The sequence below is a fragment of the Dermacentor albipictus genome, chromosome 1 (genome assembly GCF_038994185.2).
Source record: "Dermacentor albipictus isolate Rhodes 1998 colony chromosome 1, USDA_Dalb.pri_finalv2, whole genome shotgun sequence".
NCBI lineage: Eukaryota > Metazoa > Arthropoda > Arachnida > Ixodida > Ixodidae > Dermacentor > Dermacentor albipictus.
The window spans coordinates 460,770,353-460,793,969 of record NC_091821.1 but is presented as its reverse complement, the minus strand read 5'-3'; the positions used below and the strand labels follow the sequence as shown (position 1 = coordinate 460,793,969).

The following is a 23,617-nucleotide window of genomic DNA, read 5'->3' as shown; positions in this document are numbered from 1 at the left end:
TAAGAGCACACCGCCTCCCTGACGCATTGTACGGTCACAACGATACACTGAAAAATGGTGTGCAGTTTGAAGAATTTCGTTATCTTGAATTTGTGAATGTAGCCACGTTTCGGTAAGCACAAAAATGTAGGCATTGCAAGACTCCAAGGCAGATGCTAAGGAAGTGCGCTTATTCATGATGCTTCGAATATTAGTAAAGAACACAGATACGGTGCATGATTCTCGTCCACATCCCCTCACGTTTTCCTAACTGGGTATGTGCTGGGAATTTGCATGCCCGCCGTTATCTCGTGGTTCATATGGCGCATGCTCGTTGACGGTGTCTGCTGCCGGGTCATAGACGAACTGTTTTTTATTCATTATTAGTTTGATGTACCTCAACTGGAAAGGGCATGGTTAGGGCTGGCTTTTAGGGTACTCAATTAGTTTTTTTTGGACGCGATGGGTGGCGGGCGAAAAATTTTCGGAGATAGAAATATCATTTTCTTTCAGCTGTGCGCCCATAGAAAGTACTTCGTCTTTTATTTTCGTGCTGGTGAATTTAACTACAATTGGGCGACACGTACTAGGCGTGTAGTGACTAATGCGATGAGCACGTTCGATTGCCGTGTCAGGCAGGCTGTCGATTACGTCGGTTAGTGCGTCTCTTATGCGTGATTCGGACTGTTCCCACGATTCGCGGGAGTCACGGATGCCATGAAATATGAGCTTGTTGCGTTGCGATCTGTCCTCAAGGTCGTCAACGCGTAGTAGTAAAGAGTCAAGCCGAGTTAATTGGGCATGAGCCGACGCCTGAATGCCAGTCATTTCATCATGGAGATTTAATCATGTCTGTGGAATGTGTGTAAGTCGTACATTACCAATTTTCGATGCATTTTACTTTGACAAATACAATTATTCAGTAACTTCCTTGCGCTACACGGAGGACCTGCGTGGTTGGGTATGCATGGTTTGGAACGATTATTCCGAAAAACGATGGTCGACGTCCGACGCGGGACGTCGACGCCTGGTTTTCTGCGACACAGGTGCCTTAACACTATCGCGTTAATATAGTGCCAGCCTGCGCATAAATGCCCACTTGGTTTCCAGCGGCACGCGCTCCCTTTAAGAGTGCCTAGTGAGAAAATGAAAAGGAAGGGAATGACAATGCTACTCATAGAATCTCACAGCGAACATAAATGGTGAACACTTCCTGTTTACTGCAGAAATAGCGCATGGGCGCTGCACCGGCCCGTCTATGCGACCCGGTGACACGAACATTGGTTATGCAAGTTCTATTCCAAGCAATATGATGTCCATTGGAGTAAAATGACGTGTAATGTTCGCTTTGTTAAAAGCCACGTCTGCGGTCACACGTTTAGCACCAACGAGAGTTCAGATACAACTTCAGCTGCAGGTGGGTGCACCGACGGCGCACAGCGTAGCTGGCGGCGCCGTGATATATCAGCACAGTTTCTTCTTCGAGTGAAACGATTTCGAGGAGAGGGTGAAGTGGCAGCAACGGTAACAAAACGTTGCTCCTTGGGAGCGTCGGCGGTTAGCTCGGAAGTGCCGTCTGCTACAAATTCGAAGTGAACCGGAATAGGCCTAGCGACGATATCGGTGGCGAGCGCGATCAGCGGCGGTTGAACTATCGGCGACGCCAGAGCGCAGACGCGACCGCTCTTCTGTCGCCGAACGACCACGTCGCCGTGCCGCTGGGAGACCCTCTGTGTGTGACGCGAAGATCTCGCCGTTTGCCAGCAAGACCACCGTCGGCCGGTGGCCCGCGGACGGCAAATGGCGTGGCTCGATTTGCCGCCTCACTTACAGGGACGCGCCTTCACTTCCGGCGCCGTGGACACCATAAGTGACTCCAATGAAATCAGCGTCGCTCTGCTTGCGGATGAATTGTCACTAGTTACGTCTGGGATATGCCGAAATGTAACAAGCGATCGCTTATTTGAATTTCGGACGGCGTTTATGTGGCTTCTTTTCACTCGTAATCTATGTCTCGCTGGAACCCTGAACCGCCGTTGTGAGGTATCGTTCTGTCAACATATAGAAAATAAATTGCTATACGCAGTTCTCGCCCATTTCGAATTATTTTGCATCAAGGAGCTCTTACAGAGAGCAGCTCCTTTTGAAATTGTGTCACAATCGGCTGCTCATGCGCGACTTCCATGCAGTTTTTTTTCTGCGCAAGCCAAGTGTACGGCATATTTCACAAGTAAATTCTTCCTCGATGATCGTAGCCTCTTCAATGTTTGCAGTATTCACACTGAGAGGCACGAAAAAGAAAAACTGGTGGAATTCACTAAGTGAACTTACGAACAAACTTTGGCTTCAGAAAAATCTTACTAAAGAAGCGTATTCATAAGGCTAAAACTGCTCGTAAGATGAGCAAGCTTGGGGTGCCCGCCGCTGCAAAGACAAGGGCTGTAGTTGAAAAACAGAAATAAACGCGAACTTCATTGCTTCCTCCAATAGTAAGCGTAAGTCGGTTCACAAAACCTAAACAGCCGCCTCAGATGACGACTTAAGAAGAGATTTTTACGATTGACGTGTAGCAGTCTTAAGAACATAATTAGACCTATTTCCGCCGCTCGAGCTGATGCGGGAAAGCGTTGTAACGCGCTCTTGCGGCTGATTGGCCAGATGCCACAGCTGGTAGCGGAGGATGGCGCGCCTTTACATCTCTGTGGCTCGCTTTGATTTGTCATCTCAAAGTGCTTTGAGCTGTTTCAGTGCATAATGTTATTGAGCACGCCCTGCTGAGGAAGGCAGTAGCATTAGTGCTGTGCGGCTAACTTCTCCCAAATGTCTGATACACCGTGTTTCTGTATGTGCGCAATAGCCTGAATTTTCATACTCGTGATGACACTCTATTAGTGTAAGGTACAAGAAGTTCAGTGTCCGTCTCTGACAACAGTCAAGCTTGTCATTGATGTGTTTTGAGCACTTCTATCGCACTTGTTTTTCTAGTTTGAGCTTTCTTTTGCTCATAGGGCTGCGGGGGATTATTTATTTTCCATCGCTCTGGGGCTATAATTCTCCATGCGATGTGAAATAATAATAATAAAGAAAACGCCTAACCGTTTCGAATTATTAGAACTTGTTGCTGTTGCACAATTCGCTGTCGTGTTCCGAGCTGTTATCCTTACCATTGTATTCAAAGGTCATAGTTTCGATTTAGCGATAGGCCGAAGCGACGTAGCTTCTCTGCCCACGGTTTTTCTCATTGTGTGGCCTACGGTGTGAACCAACATATGCGCACGACGGATCGCAATCTTGTCTATGATGTGAAGCGGGATGTCAATACGATGGCATACAAGAAACAAAACGAAATGACATTGATACAAAAATCATGGGGACTGCTTGAACAAGAGTGATGCTGTGAAATAAAATACACCTCAGGAACGAATCAAAGAATTGTCAGTGCTTTACCTTGGCACAAAAATATTGTTACAGGTAGAAAATATTTTTTTACCTGCAGTCATTGTGGAGCCTTGCTGTTGCATACAGGTAATCCGTGATGTAGTTTACTTGCACGTTAGTTGAGCACTTTATGAAGTCGCCAACTTTCCACCATTTGTAGGTGAGCAGAAGGTCTGGAAAAGGTCAAGAAAGGGAACTGAACGATCACATCTTACACTTACTATTCGGACAACGTTCAAGCAATGGAACGCGTTAAAAACGCCAAGCCTACAGACATAACTCGGTGCCCTATGATGTGGCGTCTGGTATAGTCCATCGTGTCAAATTACTTGACAGAACCAGTGAGAGCATGAAAAAGTACATGAAAACAACGATAGACAGTTTTAGTACTGCGTCATGACGATACGTACGCAGTACGCAAGGGCTTTGCGGAACGTAGGAGCGCGTGTCGCGTTGGGGCTTTTAGTACTGCGAAATGCCTACGTACGTAAGAGGGCAAGCGTTAGACGCCGGGCGCGTCGGAGCGCATTGGCCGTGTCCACCAGTACGTCGAACCGTCGGCCAAACTAGACGCTGTTGATCTGACTAACGTGATGTAACGTGTGGGCACGCTCCCGCTTCGTCGAACTATATTTAGGCCTTTAAGAGACTCTACTTTTAATGCGGATGAAATGCACGAATCACATAGAGAAAAATAAAGACCAAACACTTGCTTTCTGGGGCTGGCACGGTCATTTCCGATGAACTGCGCCAAGAGTAGGTCGAGCCTTTCGCGCAAACAGCGCACGCTGAAGACTTTCGTAAAAGCAAAATTCATATTTTTGGTTATACATTCCCACTTTGCAAGATCCTGGAAAGGGTTCTGCGCGTTTACTTCGCGCAGCAAAGCCAAGTCGTACGCCCCGGAAAAGAACAGCCTTCCGCTGGTCGCCTTCGACACCGCCATTTTTCGAAACTCTTGTCTCGCGCTCTCCCGAACTAACGAGAACCACGAGAGCAGCACGCAAGGCTCCCTACGTACGCACGCAAGAATCGGATGCGTGCGTACGCAGCGGCCGCGTACGCATCTCGTAGCGTTTGTGTTGCGTTCTGCACATGCGCAGTTTGCAGAACGCAGCGATCTTACGTACGCAACGCCGTTGCGTACGCTACGTACGCAGTACTAAAACTGTCTGATGAAACGTGAGGCAAATACCAAAACGTTCGACAGAATACAAGTTCACATGTTACGACAGACGCTTGCTCGATGGTTGTTTTCGAATACTACAAGGAAAATGATGCTATAAATACAACTAGGCGGCCGCCCTTACAGGTATGCACGAGATGATAGGAGCACCGTCGTAAGGTAATCAAAAACTGTTCTCACAAAAAAAGGAAAGAAAGAAAGAAAGAAAGGAAGGAAGGAAGGAAGGAAGGAAGGAAGGAAGGAAGGAAGGAAGGAAGGAAGAAGGAAAACAGAGAAGAACAAAATACAAGGCTGCTTTAAAATGGGAAATACTCCGGTATTGTCCGATAAGGCATTTAACATTTGAGAAGCAAAACTTGCATCAAATTGCCAGTAAGAAAATTCACCATAAAGTTATCCGGTCTCTTTTACGGAACAAATTCAACACGTGTGACCAATCTAGAGGTAATGAGTTGTCCATGCGTTACTGCCGAAGTTGAATTGACCCATTTGTTTAAATACCCACGGCAACACATTCCACGTGCTAATTAAACCTGTTATTCACTAGATCGTTCTGTTTTATATACTTCAGCCAATCATTAAATCTCAGTTGCGACAAAGTTTTGCCTCGGTTAAATTGGTTATGAGTAGTAAATGCTGTTGAGCTAATATTGGTGAAGTTGCATGGCCAGTAATTTTGCAGTTGTTCTTATTTAATAGTTCTTAAATAACACCTAAGTACACGAACAGACGACGCTGACACCTGGTAGATAGCGAATATGACGAAAATCTTCATAGCCTCCGATATTTTCAGCGGGATGCGAGTGACGCACGATGTTTAGGAGGACATATGCCCAGGACACTGCCCAGGAGCCATGCCGATTCCCAATATTCCACGTTTTGCGCCATTTCCGGCGAGTGGGAATAATGAAGGCGCTTTTTTTAGGTATATGGTATCGAAAACACATTTTTTCAAGATTTCTGTGACACGCCCAGTTATATTTTAAACTTAAGACTTCTGCACGCCCAGAATGCTCTGTATTTTCACTCTCTGAAACTAGGCCTTTTAGGCGGTTGTACATAGTTGGACTTTATTTCTGGATTTGATACAGGGAGCCTTCTGTTCCGTTAGCTTTGTACGGAAGGCCGCCTCAGGCCTTAGTTCGGCAAGTCAGTTCTGTGGAATCCCGCAAGGTGGAGGAACTATCAAGAAAGAGAAAAATTGCCACCCCTCCGAATGTAGCATGAATCTACAAAGGAATTCGGATACTTAAGCTTCGCCTTTAAGAGGGGAACACGGAAGCATTCAAAAATGCTTGACAAAAATGCTTGACTGCAGCTTATGTTACCGTACTGTTTACCGGCAAACGCCGTCGGCGAACGCCACGCACGAAGGCGAGCGGGTGAACTTTCTACTCTTGCGTGGGCAGCAGATGCGCGGAGGCGAGCGCCATCTCGTGGGCGTTGCTGCAAGGAACCGAGCAAAGCGCGCCGCTCTAGGAATAGTAGAAACGTTGGAAAAGGGGTTTATGTTTGAATTTACGCGTAACAGAATTATGTTTTCTTTTATATTCAAATTACAATCTGACGCTATCATGCCTGTAGGTTGCGTTTAGGTTGTACTTTAGAATTTTTTGGGCGCATCTTACTTTGAGGAATTCAATTAGTTCAGTAAAGCCTCTGCACGACGCGGAGGGCGGGTGTGGCTGTGGTTCGGAATTTTCGTTCATTAAACGGCGTCCGACGCAAGGCGCCGACACCACATCTCATGCGACACTGGGTACGAGTAGTAAACTCACTTATTTTCTCATGGTTCTGGTTAAACAAGTCGCAATACGTAGCGCAGCAATTTTTGCGTCTGCCAAAATCCAGCGGAGGATGGAGCTTGCCATGCATAGTTACATTCGGTAGGCTGTTGTGCACTAAGAGTACATGTGATCTACTTGATGATGATGAGTACCCTGGTAGGCCACTGCTCCTTTATTGGCTGGGCCTTACCGCCGAACGCTTATGCCGCAGAGTACAGGCAACTTGCTTCCGACGGCAGTAACGCCAGCACCGCAGTATGCGGCGGCTGCGCGCTTGCAAAGCCAGCTTGTACAACTAAGAATTACAAAGTGGCGTGCGACACCAGTTTCCAGGCTTTGTGAAATGTTGTGTGAGACAGCTGTACCTCCACGGACAGCTACTACACAAACATGGAAAGCTGTGCTTTCACCTGATTTGCCCTCTCAAGTGAAGGATTTTCATTGGCAATATCAGTGGGGCATTCTACCTACAAGAGACAGGCTTGAACGCTGGCATATGGTAGCGAACGATAAATGCATATATTGCGCACAAACAGAGACCAACGCGCATGTAGTAAAGGACTGCGGTGTAGCACGCACCTTCTGGAAGCTAGTTGCAAGAATGTTCGGAATATCCATCGTACGGCCACCACAGCGCCGAGATCGGTTTGCGAGTCTCGTCTACTACAGCGCTAGCTACGTTTAGTGGTGCTTCCGCAACATCGCAGAACGATCTCGGCAGTCAAATAGAGCAATGCACCCTAGAATGCGAAAACTACGAGTGATAGTATGGGGTCATCTTGAAGAACAGTTGTTCAAAGTCGGTGAAGCCGAGTTTCTTCGCCGCTGGTCTACGCGGTACATAACCGTCTCCCGAGGCAAAGTCTTTCTACAGCCAGAATAATGGTTAATTCTGTTACCTGAGTTCAGACTGTATCTGCGTGTGCCCCGGGTACCTTTCGTAAATTCGAGACTGGCAACAATGCTTTTGCGTGGATGCGGTAATGAGTTTTGTTGTTGTTGTTGTTGTGTGTGTCAAGCCAGTGTCAAGAAGGCACATTTATTATTTCATTTGTTAATCTGTTTTGTTTACATCAAGTATGATGCATTACATGTGATGTGCCTTATATTGTACTTTTCGTTTATACCACAGTTGTAAGCGTGCCTACGGGTGAATAAATTTCCTTGTTAGCGACGCTGGGCCCGGAAGAAGTCTTTCTCAATTTAGAGGCGTTGTTTATGAGAAACCAGTTCGGGTTTTCGATGTAGATTCGTGTTGCATTCGGGTGGATGAGAAATTTTCGCTTCCAGGCCTTAGTTTGCAATGATTTATTATTCAGGCACGCCGTCGTTATCGCCGGGTTAAGCCACTCTGTGCGACGAACACGCACAAAAAATACGAGAAACATGATAACTACGACGCACTTGTAATTTAATTGTAATCCTTTGTAATCATTGTTCAAACATTTCAACTAAATCCTGTGCAAAGATACACATGAGGCGTTCAATGTTATTTCATGTCCAAACAAGTGCAACGAAGTGTTCACCGTGTCCTGCGTTGCGTTTTGCAAGATATAGCGAACACGTGCTTTCCTGACAAACGCTTGTTCTTGGCTTTAAGAGCGAGCTTCGCTCTCGCTACACTGGGGCAAATGCCTCAGGCTATGAAACAGCGCAGTGCTGCTGCCTTCGCGGACGTATAGACCACAATTTCCAGCGCCCGAAAGCGGCCGCCATGCTTTTGTTATGATGATGAGGATGATGATGGTGAGCGGACTGTCGGAACAGCGCGGGCAGTGGCGGGCAACAGCGCTTTAGCGGTTGTCGGTCGCCTGCGATGGCTGGTTCCGAAAGCGCTGCAGCCGTCTTAAAAAAAAAAATGTAAATTATGGGGTTTTACGTGCCAAAACCACTTTCTGATTATGAGGCACGCCCTAGTGGGGGACTCCGGAAATTTGGACCACCTGGGGTTCTTTAACGTGCACCTAAATCTAAGTACACGGGTGTTTTCGCATTTCGCCCCCATCGAAATGCGGCCGCCGTGGCCGGGATTCGATCCCGCGACCTCCTGCTCAGCAGCCCAACACCATAGCCACTGAGCAACCACGGCGGGTTGCAGCCGTCTTGTCGTCTCTGAATACCGGTAAGTGTGCTTCTTTAATGCGATCACATTTGATATCGCAGAAATATAGCACGAAGATTATTTAGTGGCAGTACCCTTCGGCGTCGCTTGTTTCAACGGAGCTCCAGCGTCGTGTGCTTAATTCACTGCAATTACAATGCATGTAGTGGAGTGAGTCAAGGTTTTGTCCACGAGATCTGCTTAATTGTGCATGTTTTTCGACGAATTGATGCACTGCATGAAAGAGACTAGACGACATCTAGTTTGCTACTCTGCCACTATGATGCCTTAATAAGTTTTTTTTTTTTAACGCGTGTGTCATAGTTGTGCCGCATGTTACCGCGATACATGAATTGTGCTGCATTTTACACTGCTTTGTCATCTCGATCGTCGTGTAATGTCAGCTTACCGCGATCGACATGAGCACAATAAAGTTATTTTCTGTTTTTCACGCTGCATGCAGTCGCAGGGAAAGCTCTAGCTAATGCTTGCTTACGTAAAGACTCTGACACGCTGCATGTATAAGTAGCATTTACTTCGTCCCGACAACGGACACAATCGGCCCCATAACTAATTAGTGGGCCATTGCAGTGTGCACGAGATAGAAACACTACATTTTATATCGCCTGAGCAGCCAGCTATAGGAGCCTAAATATTTTCTGCCTCTCAGTCAATAGCGAACGCACAATAATTTGAGCGTCCATGAACGACATCGCCGAAGAGGGCACCAGATCTGTTAAGGATGTCTGAGCACGTTTATCGTGGTGTAGCTGATCGTGAGCATCGCACAATTTTAGAAGTTGAAGCACCCACACATTGCGCGAAAGAAAGAAAAACAAAATCAAGTGAGGCATTCATACGTGCGCAGCCCTGTTTCTGGTCATGCCGCTAGTCATGGCGCTTTCTGTTTTCGCGGTCACGAGTATTGGAATGGGGCTGATTGATGTGCATGAAAAACAAAGGAGACAAAAACCGCGTGTCGCTGACTGCCGGCAGCGACACAAAGCAGCCGGCCAGAGAAGGTTGCGGCGTGTTCCAGGAGCAGGCGACACGCGGAAACCCTCCCTAACCAGCCGCTTTCTGTAGCTGCTGGCAGGCCGCGATACAAGTTTATGCTTGCACCGTCGTACTAGCAGCCGCATCTCCATAAGCGAAGGCAAATTTGTAGTTTTTTTCTTTAAAACCAGACAATTAACTGCGACAAGTGTTGCAGTGAACGACGCACAGTCCAACGTGCAATCATTCTGCAAAATTTCTGAAGGAACAGTGCAAGGTAAGCGCCAAATCTTTTTTTTCGCTTCAACCGAAAAGTACGTGACTCGCTCTTTTGATTAAAATGTTTAAGGAGACCTGCGCAGCTTCAAGGGCAACATGAAAAACGGCCGCGAATACAGGACAAACAGAAGGCACACAAGTCCCGCGTAGGCTTTCTCCTGTGGATCCTGTCTTGCCGAGAGCTGTTCTTATTCCCGATGCAGCAGGAAGTGTCACAAGCTCACTCTTCTAGCTTGTTGCAGGGGTAATAAATCGTAGACAGCGAACGGCTTTTATGCTGCAGCAGCAGTGATGCCACATATATGCTTAGACGAAACCCTCTGCTCCTCTGCCACGATTATGATGATGATAAGGATGAATTATTGGCGTCCCCTTTAAAACGGGGCTGTGAAAAATAGTCACCTAACCTGCTTGACTTATTTAGGTATGCTTAACAAGTTTTTCATTATAGCATTTTTGTACACATCTCTTTAATCTTTTTTTTTTCTTCATCGAAACTTCTATATCTACCTTCTACCGCTGCCCATGCCTCTAACGGGTCCGGTCGTATCAATCTCTTCCCGTTTTTTTCCCCCACCAATAGTCAAAACATCCCTTGCTTATCTCGACTGCTGACCGGTTGACGCTTCCGTCCGCGTTAAATCCAAGCGCTTCTGGAAGGTGCACGTTACCTACATGTCTCACTCGATGAATGCCATTACGCGTGACGCTATAGCGCCACTTATCGGTAGTTTTTACATATAACTTTAGGGTGTCGAGCAGGCGGCTTGGCTAGAAGGGAGGACAGGAATCGTCGCGGTGCCGGGGTATGTGAGTCATTGCTTATAACTGTACACTGCACCGTTCACAAGCTATCCCACGATGCAAACGCTGTTGAGGCGTATGCACACTGTGGGATGTGGACGCAGCGACGTCACGAGGGCGAATGCGATGTTTGATCATTGTGTGCGAGTGAGAGGTTGTTTGTTAGTACATAGTTCTAGATTAGGGGATGCAAGAGGCTTGAGTTCCACTTGCGGCCGCAATCCCTTGGGTCCCGGCAAAATACAAGCAGGCTTTGGATTCTTGGTTACACAAGCGGCTTGCGTACTCCGATTGAAATCTCTCTGCCAGTAGTAGCAGCTGCAGCAGCAGAAGCAGCAGCAACTTCAGTACTACTACTACTACTACTACTACTACTACTACTACTACTACTACTACTACTACTATTACTGCTACTGCTATTATTATTATTATTATTATTATTATTATTATTATTAGTAGTAGTAGTAGTAGCAGTAGTAGCAGTAGTAGTAGTAGTTGTAGTAGTATTTATTCGGCTGAGGAGACTCGGACAGCCATGGAGAGCCGTTTTGTCCATGCCGAGGGAGTCCATAGTGCTTTCAAAACAAAAAGAATGGAAGTGGAAGGAAAAAAGAAAAAGAAAGGTTTGATGTAGAGATAGGGAAGTGGTTCTGGAACACGGCACGGACGGTCAGCACGACGTAAGGGTTGCTGCCTGAACGCGGCGTCAACCGGTGTTCGAAGTAAAATGAGCCCACTCACTCTTTAAGAGAGCCCTGTCGCCTTGGCAGAGCAGCTGCTGCGCCTCGTTCATGGACTCCTCCAGCCTCCGAATGGCGTCTCTCTCATGCTCGGGGCAGGGTTCTATTTTGTTGTGCTGGTAGCAGGTCTCTCGTTTCTTTCTGAAACATTGCGTAGACAGTTCTGTGAACTTTGCGCAGATCAATCTTAGCTGCAATATCCACTCATTTGTATTTGCTGATGGATGACGGAGTTGAAAGTTAGCTTTGTCGGTAGTTTCTCATTGTGAGAACAGCGTTAGGGTTTATCACCAGATCGTCTCCTATGTCTGTAATAATACAGATTTTAACGAGTAGGCGCTACGATCTCCGCCACACGCATCGTTGCATATGCGACAAATGCTGGATACCTTCAGGCGAAATAAATAAAAAAGGAACTGCCTGTTTAAAAAAAAAAGACCTTCAGAGCATCAAAGGTGCATTTTACTATGCGTCTTCCACAAGCACGGTACTTCTCAAGAATTCGCGGAACTGTCAGGTCCTTTATAAAAAAGCTCGGAGGATGCTTAGCATCGCCTTTAAGAGCGGAACGCGATAACATTCAAAGATCCCTGACAGGTTCTCCCGCTTCTCGGCAACTGAAACTTATGTAACCGCGATATTTTCCTCGAAACGCTGGTGGCGAACGCTATGCACGAAGGTAAGCTCTGGTTCTTTTCTTTTCTTTCCAGCCACGTCGGGCGCCGCCGCTGCCGCGAATTCGCGGAGGCGAGCGCCATCTGGATGGTGTTGCAAGGAACCTAGCGGGACGCGCCGCTCCTGCTAAGATAGACCTCAAATGGCAGCTGGAAAAGGGATTTGCGTTTGAGTTTCCGCGTAACATGAATATGTATTATTGTACATTCTAATTACAATCGTACGCTATCATGGGTGTGGGTTCTGTCTAAGTCGTACTGTACAATTTTTCTACGTATTGTACGTTGAGCAATTCCATTAGTTCAGTAATTTCCTTGCGCCACATGGAGGGCCTGCGTGGTTGCGTGTGCGCGGCTAGAAATTATTTTTGGCGAAGAGATGTGTGACGCTGGGTGCGGGACATCGCGTTAAAAAGAAACGGTGTAATTAAGGTGTAAGAATTAGGTGTAAAGGAAGAAGAAGGCGCACGGAACAAGCGGTTCTACCGACGCCCCTGCGTGTTCCACGTCGGGGACGTCCACCTCTCACGCCATGGCGCCTACAGCGTCATGGACTCCCTCGAAGGCCCACGTCTTCGATGTTGTTGTCCCTACGGGGAATGGTCCCGAGACCGTCGTCGACGCGACGGCCTCAATAGTTGGACTCTCTGAGGTCTACTGCGTTCAGCACATGGGAGGCCTCAACTTCCAAGTCACCGTCAAGAGCATGGCTTCCATGACTCTAATCGTCGATGCTGGCTGCCTCGTCATCGGTGGCGAGCGTTGTCCCGTCGTTCCCGTTGGCCCGCAGGTAACCAACGTAACCTGCCTCTTTTTGCCGTCCTTCGTTCCGAACGAAGTCCTCGTCCAGGCACTATCACCATACGGCAAGGTTCTGTCTGTCAGCGCTGGTCTCATGAGCGGACGACGTGGCGTGCTCACGGGCACACGCTTCGTGCGTATGGAAATGAGCACCACAACACCTGTCCCCAATTATCTGCGAGTCTCTGGTCATCGTGTGACGTTTGACTACCGCGGCTTGCAACGCGTGTGTCGTCGGTGCGGTTCCAGCGACCACTACCGTGCACAGTGCACCGCAGCGTTCTGTGGCCGTTGTGGCGTCCATGGCCACGAAAGCGACGGGTGTGACCGTCCTTGTCGGCGTTGCGGGGATAGTCACCCTACGGTCGCGTGCCCTGTGCGGCGTTCATACTCAGACGCTGCTACTGGAGCCTTTCCCCCCTTACCGCCGGCGTCAACTGCGGTTGCGACTGCGCGTGACGCCACAACCAAAGAAATTGCACTGACTGCGCATGAGCTAGCGTCAAGAAATGAAAAAGAAGAGGCATGCAGCTCGAGAAGTCACAGCGCGCCATGTTCGCCGGCACAGCGCCGCTGGCCGGCCTCCTCTACTGAAAAAGAAGACCGTGACGTGGCGGATCGCAACACGCCATGTTCGCTGGCCTTTCAAGCAGGGGACACGCGTGCTGCAGCCAAAAGCGCCTCCACTTCGGCTGTTACCATCACTCCTCCTGATCCCAGCAAAGTTTTGAACGCGGATATAGCGTCTGACCCTGCGATCGCCGCAGTCGATGTACCCACGAAGTCTGCTGCGGCTTCACCAGTCTCAGTTGCATCTCCTACAGCGGCGCAGCCATTGCATCTGGGTGGGCCCCCGGCTGCCGAGGTTGTCGGTGACGATGAAACCAATCCCACCGTCCTACCGCTACCGACATCATCCTCATCAGAAAACAGCTTCAGCCTCGGAGTTGATAGCAGCGTTAGACTCTCGCCGAGCCTGGATGAACTCGACATAGAAATGGCGGCCCCACGAGACGTAAAGCGCGCTCATGCGTCAGCCTCTGGCTCGGATGGCGGCCCCGATCGCCGTGCCGAGTTACAGCGGCCCAAAAAACCTCGGCCTTCTTCGAGAGGGTCGAAGAAGTGACGCGTGGACTGCTTAACCCCTGGACTTGTTCCCGGGGCGCCGACTTGAACAACACGACCAGGTCAGTTTGGTGATACATTTAATTAATTATGGCTGACACCCTGAAAATTATTTCATTAAATGCACAAGGGTTCCGAAGTCCTGTAAAACAAGCCGAAATTATTAGCGTGGCCCGCGCAAAACAATGTGACATACTGTGTTTACAAGAAACAAATTTTTTCACCATTGGACATGTCCTCACTTTCAAACGCACTTTTAACCTAGACTGTTTCTTCTCCTTCGCTACATCACGACCTAGCGGAGTTGGTATTATTATTTTCAACAGAGCTCTCTTGCGAGATCATCATGTCTTTTATGATGGGACTGGGCGAATATTGGCATTTGATTGTGTACTATCTTCATTTAGGTTACGGGTTTTGTGCATATATGGACCCGCGCAGGCCATTAAGTCCAATGATTTTTTCCGTGACCTGGACGTGTATTTCCTTGACGGTCGTCACGTGGTGCTCGTTGGGGATTTTAACTGCGTCTTAGACACGCGAGCAGATGTGCAGGGCCCGGGCTGGGGTCGCCCTGATTGGAACGCACGGGAGTTGCGTCGCCTCGTCCAGCATTTTTCGTTGCTAGATACATATCAACTTTTTCATGGTTCTTTCTTTGCCTGGACCTGGCGACGTGGTGCGTCGTCAAGCAGGTTAGACCGTGCCTATGTGCCAAGCAGTTTAGCTCAGTATGTCACCCAGTCTGATGTGATAACGTTACCTTCATCCCCTGTTTATATTTCCGATCACAAACCAGTAATACTTGAAATTCGCTTCCCTGCTTCCTCATCAGTAAAACCCTGGCGTCTGGACATGCGCGTTCTACATGACGCGCGCTCGCGCTCTTGTTTGTCACGAGTTTTGGGCGCCTCTGTTTCTAGATCTGACCGAGAGTCATGGGATGCGCTTAAGGTGCAGTGGCGTCTACACTGTTCAGTTGAAGGACGTGCACTCAGACGACGTATGTCAGAGGAACTGGCGGATACTGCCACGAAGCTCCGCATCGCCCTTCGGGTCAATCAACTGACTCCGTTGATGCGGTCCTGGCAGCGTGAGCTACGGAGGCGTTTCCAACGCCTCATCGCGGCGTCGTCTTTGTCAGCTGCTGCTTGGCGATGCAGACGTAATCCGTGTGCACACCCCGAAGTTCTGCGCTTTTCAAGAAACTCGCTTTTTAGACAGCCGAATGCATTCGGTTCTGCGGCCCCAAGAGCACTTCCTGTTACACCACCTCCCACACGTGATTATTCGCTCTTTGTAACGCATTTTGAAAACATGGCGCGTACGACCATGCAAATAGATTCTGGCTCTCAAGGACTTCATACTTTGCTCAGTGGGCTGCCTCAGGTTCCACCTGAGGTAGCTAACCGTCTTTGTGCACGACCATCAGCCGAGGAAGTGAAGGCAGCATTATCTTCAATGAAGCGTGGCTCGGCCCCAGGGCCGGACGGGTTACCCGTGGAGTTTTATCTAACGTTCTGGGAAGATATTGGTGCCACTTTCGTATCGGTTATCAGCCAATGCTTTGAGAACTTTGATTTCCCGTTCAGTTTTCGGGACGGTCGTATTGTGCTGATACCTAAGCACGATCCGTCATCAGTTCGTCCAGAGGAATGGAGGCCAATCACGCTTCTCAACGTTGACTACAAAACCTTCACAGCTGTTCTCACCCGGCGCTTGAGAAGCCTGATGCCTTCCCTAATAGGACACCATCAGGCATGCTCAGTCCCTGACAGAGAGATACACAGTCTTTCGTTCGTTACTCGTGACATAATGACATACACGCTGACCAGGTCGGCACGTGGTCTCTTAGTTTCACTGGATCAAGAAAAGGCATTCGATCGCCTTGAACATAACTACATTTTTAATGTACTGACCTCGTTCGGCTTCTCGTCAAATTTTGTTCAACTTATTAGGAATACCTATTCAAATATCCGAAGTACATTGTTCATTGATGGTCGAGAAAGTGCACCGTTTCCCGTTACTCGTGGCGTTCGACAAGGGTGCCCTCTATCCCCAGTACTTTTTGTGCTCAGTCTTGAACCATTTCTGCGCTCAATAGTGAGAGACCCTTACGTATGTGGTCTCCCACTGCCTGGTAGCGGTGTTGTAAAGGTGACAGCCTTCGCCGATGACATCACATTATATCTCAGGAATGAAGATAGCTTAACCCGTAGCCTTCGAATTTTCACTGCGTACGGAAATATTTCAGGTGCTGCGCTAAATTTTTCAAAATGTCGTTATTTGTTCATTGGTTCACCACAGACACGCCTAAGTCCCCTTTTCCGTCTTCAAAAGAGCAATTCTCTTCGCATTTTAGGCCTTGACTACACCTCTAATGGCATATCAGACTCTGTGTGGCTCTCAATTCTTGAAGATGTAAGGCGAAATATTGAAGATGTTCAAGGTTATGATTTACCCCTATCAGAAAGAAGGTACTTAGCGCAGTCTGTATTTTGCGGCCGAGTGTGGTACGTTTGTCACGTCGTACAGCCACCATTACGGGTTACTAGGTCCTTGCAGTCCCTTCTTGGTGCCTTCTTCTGGTCGGGCCGTACAGAACTAGTCTGTCGCGCGGCGCTTGGGCAACCACGCTCTCGCGGTGGGTTCGCCTTCCCATCCGTGTCTGTCCGCTGCCGGCTGCTTGCTCTGCGATTTCTGCTCCGTCTGTTACAGCATGATCAGTGTCCAGCGCGTGAACTCGCTTGCTATTTCCTTGGCACGAAAATTCGCTACATGTTACCGGGCGTACACTTAAATCGCGGCCCACAAGTGTTAAACGCGCCTACATTTTACTGTACGACCGTGGCATTTTATCGACACATACAACAGGTAAGTCCTGATATAGACGTTCTCCAAAACCGTGTAGTAGATACTATGTCAGCCTTACTGCTTCCTCTAGTTCCCCCAGCGCGCCTCGCACGTTCCAATAATGTGTCGTGGGATGCGATAACGGCGTCATTTTTGCCTGGCCACCTACGCGACTTCATGTGGCGTCTAGGGTGGCAAGTGCTTCCAACTCGGGACAGGCTTGAGCGGTGGGGCGTTGTCCCATCTTCGCAGTGTCCCAATTGCCCCCTTCAAGAATCCAACAAACATGTACTGCTGCAATGCGTCGTTGCCAGGATATTTTGGAGGGCCGTGCATACTGGATTTCGTGGCCTTGGAGTTAACCGCTTTATTACATCTGGTCGCTGCTCACGTGGCCGCTTCGCGCGACTTTTAATTGCTGCGGGGGCCTTCTGTCTATGGCGTAACCGGTGCGAGGCAGTTGCCATGGGACGTCGTCACCGCGCTCTGTTTCCACTTATGGGGAGGCTCTACTCTGAGCTACTGTCGTTTCTGTCGGAGGAGTTGTTCTTCCTTGGAGAAGAAGAGTTCCTTCGACAGTGGTCATGTCGTTTCCTGTCGGTGGCTAATGGACGCGTATGGCTGAATTTTCGTCCAGCCTGGTTCTTGTAGCCAGACCATCAGAATTATTCATTTAATGCACATAGAATGCAGGTGCCCGTGATTTCTGTGTGTGTGTCCTCTCGTATACATGATCATTTTTGTATATACACATCTCGTGCACATCACTTCAAAATTGTGTAAAGAGTTCTATCACATCATCATTGTATATAACCATTGTGCACTCTGTATATATTGAAAATCATTTTGTACATGTGGCATTTAGTTTATGTGTAACTGTGCCTTTCCGTGGGTATACGTGTTTATATGTTGGTGCGTGAGGACTCGGACACTACTCGCGTTGACAACGCGCTGTGTTTCGTGTCTTACATGTTATCGTCCGCGTGGAATTGTGCCGTGATTATGACTCAGTGTTCGTATCGTCTCTTGTCGAAATAAACTTTTTCTAAACACAAAAAGAAACAGAAAAGGCATACAAATCTAATCGCATATGCGAAGGTGATTACGTCGGCGAAGAGAAGGATGGGAATGTGCTGCACATACTAGTTCGCATTTTATCCTAATTAGGTCAACGTTAAGTAGTAGCCCGCATTGCGCCAAAGCACGTGCTGCGTTCTGTAGTTCGCAATAGGTGCTGTCAGAAAAAGAGGGAATTATTCGTGACGTAATCAAGAAAGCGCCCAAGAACAGACCATCGTTAAATGACGACATATTTTTAATATGGGAACGCGGCACAAGCGCTTTACCCGCTTTAATTAGGCGTTTCAATCGCTTTCACACGACTATTAAATTTAGCGCTCACCACTCTCTTAGTCGGATCAACTTCCTCGACACGACAGTCTACATAGAAAACGGAAAACTGAGAACGACACTTTACCAGAAGCCTACGGAGAGCCAGCAATATTTGGACTACAACAGTCATCCCCTCGCGACACTGCAGGCAAGGGATCTTTGTCGGACATGGGAAACGAATAAGAAGAGTATGCAGCGAAGACCACGATTACTTCCACCACCTAAATGACCTTAAAGCAACGCTAGCAGAAAGAAACTATCCACAAATTCCTCTCGATAGAGCTTATGATGTTGCGTCAAGAAAGGAGAGACTGTCGGAATTTGCGAAGAAACAGCCTACACCAGAATCTGACAGACCACCAGCCTCTATAACAAAATATTCCAGTGCCCTCCCAAACATAAACAATATCCTACGAAAATACCACCCACTATTATCAAGTACCGAGCGTCTGAGGAAAACGTTCCCGGATGTACCAAGTGTTAGTTATCGCCGCAACAGGAATTTTAAAGACGTGTTAGTGCACGCAAAAGTCAGCCAACTACGTTCCTTCGTAATATAAGCATGTTGTCGCCCCAGGTGCAAAACATGCAGGTACCTTCAAAGTGACATTAAAATTGAAAGCACCGCAAATAGTTATAGACACGAAGTCAAATCTAGCTTCACTTGTACAAATCCGGATGTGATTTATATGCTTGAATGCTCCTTCTGTAAGAAAAAATATATATTGGTGAAACTGGAGAATCAATGAGCGTCAGATTAAAAGGACATCGCGCGGACACAGCTAAACATGACATGCGCAGGAAATTATCACGGTTGACCTTCTTCCATAGCCTTTACCACAGCAACATTGCATTCGCTCGAGCCCATATTCTTCCCGCTCCCCATATCTCTACCCGCACAGACCATGTTCATAAAGTAAAACCTGTATTTGCCAGGACTAACGCTTATCAAAATTCGACTCTAGTTTTATCTATTGCCGAATGGAACTCGCTACCTGCAAACATTGTCTCGCTTACGGAATCATCATCATTTCATGCAGCTCTGGTAACCTTTTTAGATTGTGTCAACCTGTCCGAACACACATTTCCTTGAATAGTTACTTAAACAGTGTTTTTCAAGTGCTTGACATTGTGTAAAGTTCATTCCGTTTCATCAGATATGTGTCTGTGTAGGCTGTTTACCTAAGTGTTTATCCTTAACCTCGTGTTCTGATGGGTACTGATTGTTTGCATCACATTTTATGTTCTTATGCGCGTTTCACGCTACTAAACATTGTATAAATTTCGTTACCCTTTTCTTTCTTTCTTTTTTTGTTTGCTTCTGCTAGATGTTTTTCATGGTTCCTAATGCCGTCATATATTTACATTGTACAGATTTCAATCATGCTTGAACTTTTTCGTCCCCCCCTATGTAATGCCCTAACGGGCCCTTAGGGTACTCAAATAAATAAAATAAATAAAGAAGCTTCTCGAAGCTGTCGTCGAGCATTTCAACCAACCAGGTTATAAGTTTACCCGCCGTGGTTGCTCAGTGGCTATGGTGTTGGGCTACTGAGCACGAGGACGCGGCATCGAAACCCGACCACGGCGGCCCCATTTCGATGGTGGCGAAATGCGAAAACACCCGTGTGCTTAGATTTAGGTGCACGTTAAAGAACCCCAGGTGGTCGAAATTTCCGGAGTCCTCTACTACGGCGTGCCTCATAATCAGAAAGTCGTTTTGGCACGTAACACCCCATAATTTAATTTTTTTTAGGTTATAAGTTTGATGAACTTAAACTCGACATGTAAATCAAATTTCCGTACTGAACGAGAAAGAAAATACAATTAATCATACCTTATCCATAAATTCCAAGACATGACAGCCAATATTCATAAACCTTTCAAAGGTAGCTTTAGAATCTATTCGCTATGCTAAATTTCAAGCTATAGGCAACAACAATTAGTTTCGTTGCTTAGTGTTTTTTTTCTTTCTCTTTTCGTTCTTTTCTCCTTTTTCAAAATAATTTTTATTCCAGTTCAATTCTTTTTTACGAGCACCGGTTTCTGTCGCTCCTTCTATTATCGCTTTCAGAGGCATAATAGCCCATAACCACCAGACATACCGGCTGACACACGGCTGTTGACACACGATTGACGGGTGGCCATGTCCCTGGCCTTGTTGCACAGCACCCGTTTAATCTCAATTCAAACCCCTCGCCCCTAACACACCTTCTCTCGATGCCGCACCCACCCGCCTTACGCCCTCTCCCCTTTATAAGAACCCCTCCTGTATATACTGCGGCGAGGTAAGCATATGTCACCTTGACGAAGACAAGTCCACTTGTCGTTAACGTTGGCTCCTGCTTTCACCTTGTCCTCGTTTTGCTCATCGTTATGACTTTCCCTCTCCCGCCCTCTCCGTGTTTTCCCTGGATTCCTTCCCCTCTTGACATTTTCGCTGTCGTAATGCATTGTAAGCATAGCCGCGACACGTGTAAGCAAATCAACTGCCGGACGCATTTTGCTTATCCCTAGTAGCGTCGGCGGGAGCACTCAACATCTGTATGCTTCTCCATAAATGCTGCGAGATTTCGATGGCACCGTACCACTATCAGTGCTCTATCTCTTTAACCTTAGGCGCGGTTGTCTGTCTGCGCGCATTCGCGTCTGCCTACCTGCATATCGCCCCGCTGAAGTCGTCGTCGGGTAGCAGTCCTTTGGCGAGGATTTTCGACATTGTCGTCCGGATGTCGTTGATCTGCTTTTCATGGCATCGCTTGAGTTGCTTGTACGAGCACGTGTTTCCATCGCCATTGGGTCCTTCAACGTATAGAAAAAAATGAAGCAAAGCAGATAAGTTGACAATAACAGTCATTTAAGGTAGGTTATTTGGTGGCGGCTCACAACAGGCAAATGTGTGTCCAAGAACAGTTCCCAGATTGTGAAAACCTGCTGGACATTTGGGAATTCTTGATGTTGCGCTTCAGTGGCTGCTCTAACCTCACCACTGATTGCTAGAATCTAGGGTTTTAAGCTGCACCCGGACTATGATAGACATTGCAGTTGAAGGACTTGTTGGACCTGGGACGCGTACGCTTGTTTTGAGTAGCACTGAAGCCCAACTGCTCGAATGCTTTTTGCATTCTGCTTCATCGAGTTGCACACGCCTTTTCCTGGATTTGAATCGAATACCTTTCTGGGCTTAGGAGCAGAAAGGTGTAGAAAATGAAGCTCTGCTGTAGTTGCAGAGATAGCTGAAGCTGTGTTGACTTCATTGACGCAAAAGTGGCACCAGCGCTAACATCAGGGAAGCACAAAAAAAGGAAAGCATAACGACAATGAGACTTATGTAACATCGCAAATAATAAATCATTTCACCCGCCGTCGTCATTCAGTGGCTATAGCATTGCGTTGCTGAGCTCTTGGTCCTGAGTTCGATCCACCCACGCAGAGGCCATATTCAAATGGGGGCAGAACGTGAAAATGCTCGTGTACCGTGCACAGCGGGCACGTTAAATGAAATAAAACCCAGGGATTAAAAATTAATTCGGAGTCCACCACTAGGGTGTACCTCGCAATAGGATCGTGGTTTTCATTTATATTTAATTTATTTGCCCTAAGGTCCCAGTGGAGGGCACTGCATATGGGAGCACATAATCAAACTGCAAAATAATAAAAGGCAACAACACAAGTACAAATGCGGCAATAAAGAAAACAAGCCAGACAGTCGAGCCAACTAACGAAAAATTCTGCGAAATTTACAGTAGTGAGGTACGTGAAAAAAATGTCAGTACGCAAGATTTACAAGCATTGCGTGTTTTGGCACGCAATATCCGGTAATTTCGGTTTTAGCAAAACGCGCGAGTTCAGCAATCACGTGGAGAACTACTCCATGTGGCATCAGCGACCATCCAAACTCATGGCATATGTCCTCCTGTATCGTACTAACTCTATATCTTCCGTTGCTTTCGCACTCATTAATGAGTATTGTGGCATCACGTTTAGCGTGCCATTAGAACGACGTACCTTTCGGCGTCGTCGTAAAGGATACCTCATTATCGTGTAGAACATATTTCGCTGCGAAGTTACAAGAGCAGACGAGTACAAGCGTCAAACATAGAATATCCACCAAAGCGACCATGCCGGGTGTACCTCATGAGACAACTGGAATGCCACTCGTAAATCCTAAATAGTAGCGCGAGGTTGAAAGTAATACTTCGTGCAGAATGAAGAATTCGCTCAGCAAGTAGATATAATGCGCGAGAGGAAAAGAACAGACAAAAAACAAACACATTTGAAGCGCAGTCTAGGTACGCCTATATTGCGTACCAAAGAAAGTCCTTTGCCACTGAAAGTGACAGACGGTGACTTGATGCAGCCGCTAAACTTCACCGGAAACACGCAAAACGCTTCAATATTTGCACGGTTTTCGTTTGTTTGTTGTTGCATGCTTTTCTGCTTGATGTCCGATCTGAGCAACGAGGTGCTTTTTCAAGGAATGCAGTGCAACCGCGTCTTCTGCATTCTGCAATGGAAAGCAATCAGCCTTTCAGGCGTATTTCTACTGTCTTGGTTTTTCATTCAGGCACCTTCCAGTTCGCCCGACGTAGGGTATATGTCAAACGACAATGGAATGCTCTATACATCGGCGGAGTGACACTATAAAAAAAATTGTTGCGTGGTCATTTCATTAGCGCGATAGCTGAAGCACGGCAGCGCTCTCAAGTTCCCTAGCGAATTCGGTAGCAAACCACGAAGGAACATTTCGAACATGCACGCATCGCGGACTTGTGTGACCTTATCTAGGCGACGTCAGCCCGCAACGTTTACCGGGAGCTATGGTGAACAAATAGATGCTTTTGGTTTCGCGTGCTTTGCGTACCACGAGTGCAACGACAACTGTTGGCGATAAGTGGAATGCAGTGTGCGCAGCAAGCGCATCCGTTAAAGATAAGCGATCGTGCCGTGACAGGTGAAAGTGGCCTTTGATAATCGGCGCACGGTCGAGTGATTACATCGAAGTCGAGTGGCAGTAAACACTGGGCACACGCCAACCATCACAAGGTGCGTTACAAATGACGGATGCTCGAAGCTGCTTATTGCCCAGAGGTGCGGCTGTGCACAGCCTGCAATGCGAAAGCGCCGATCTGGTCGCCGTCGATGGCGAGAAACGATTACACGGTTTGTATGCCGGCGGAGTGATAAGGCCTCGTATGGCCATGACGCCCGACTGCTTGAGGCTCTGGTAGAAAACAAGATGCCGCACACAGGCAACTACCTCTAAAAGCGAGTGTTGCTCTGTCCGCAGCCGGCCGTTGTACCGCATTAGACAAGCGCGATTGCACTGAAGCAGTCTGATTTAGGACGTCTATTATTTATTTATTATTTGGCCAGTCTCACCATATTTTAATCTTTTGAAAACAATTCGCAATGAGCATTCAATGAGCACAACATTGCGTATGTATCCAATGACGCGCTGT

General features: G+C 47.5%; 1 protein-coding gene across 2 annotated transcripts in view; it reads right to left on the bottom strand.

Moving 5' to 3' along the window:
* Positions 1-23,617, bottom strand: part of LOC135902806 (uncharacterized) — a 70,848-nt gene that overhangs the window by 8,426 nt on the left and 38,805 nt on the right. For both annotated transcript variants that reach the window (XM_065433073.2, XM_065433074.2), the window contains exons 7-9: positions 20,813-20,957; positions 11,312-11,451; positions 3,470-3,590 (exon numbers count right to left, since the gene is read on the bottom strand). In XM_065433073.2, coding sequence (XP_065289145.1) covers positions 3,470-3,590; positions 11,312-11,451; positions 20,813-20,957 — 406 coding nt within the window. The remainder of the gene's footprint in view (positions 1-3,469; positions 3,591-11,311; positions 11,452-20,812; positions 20,958-23,617) is intronic.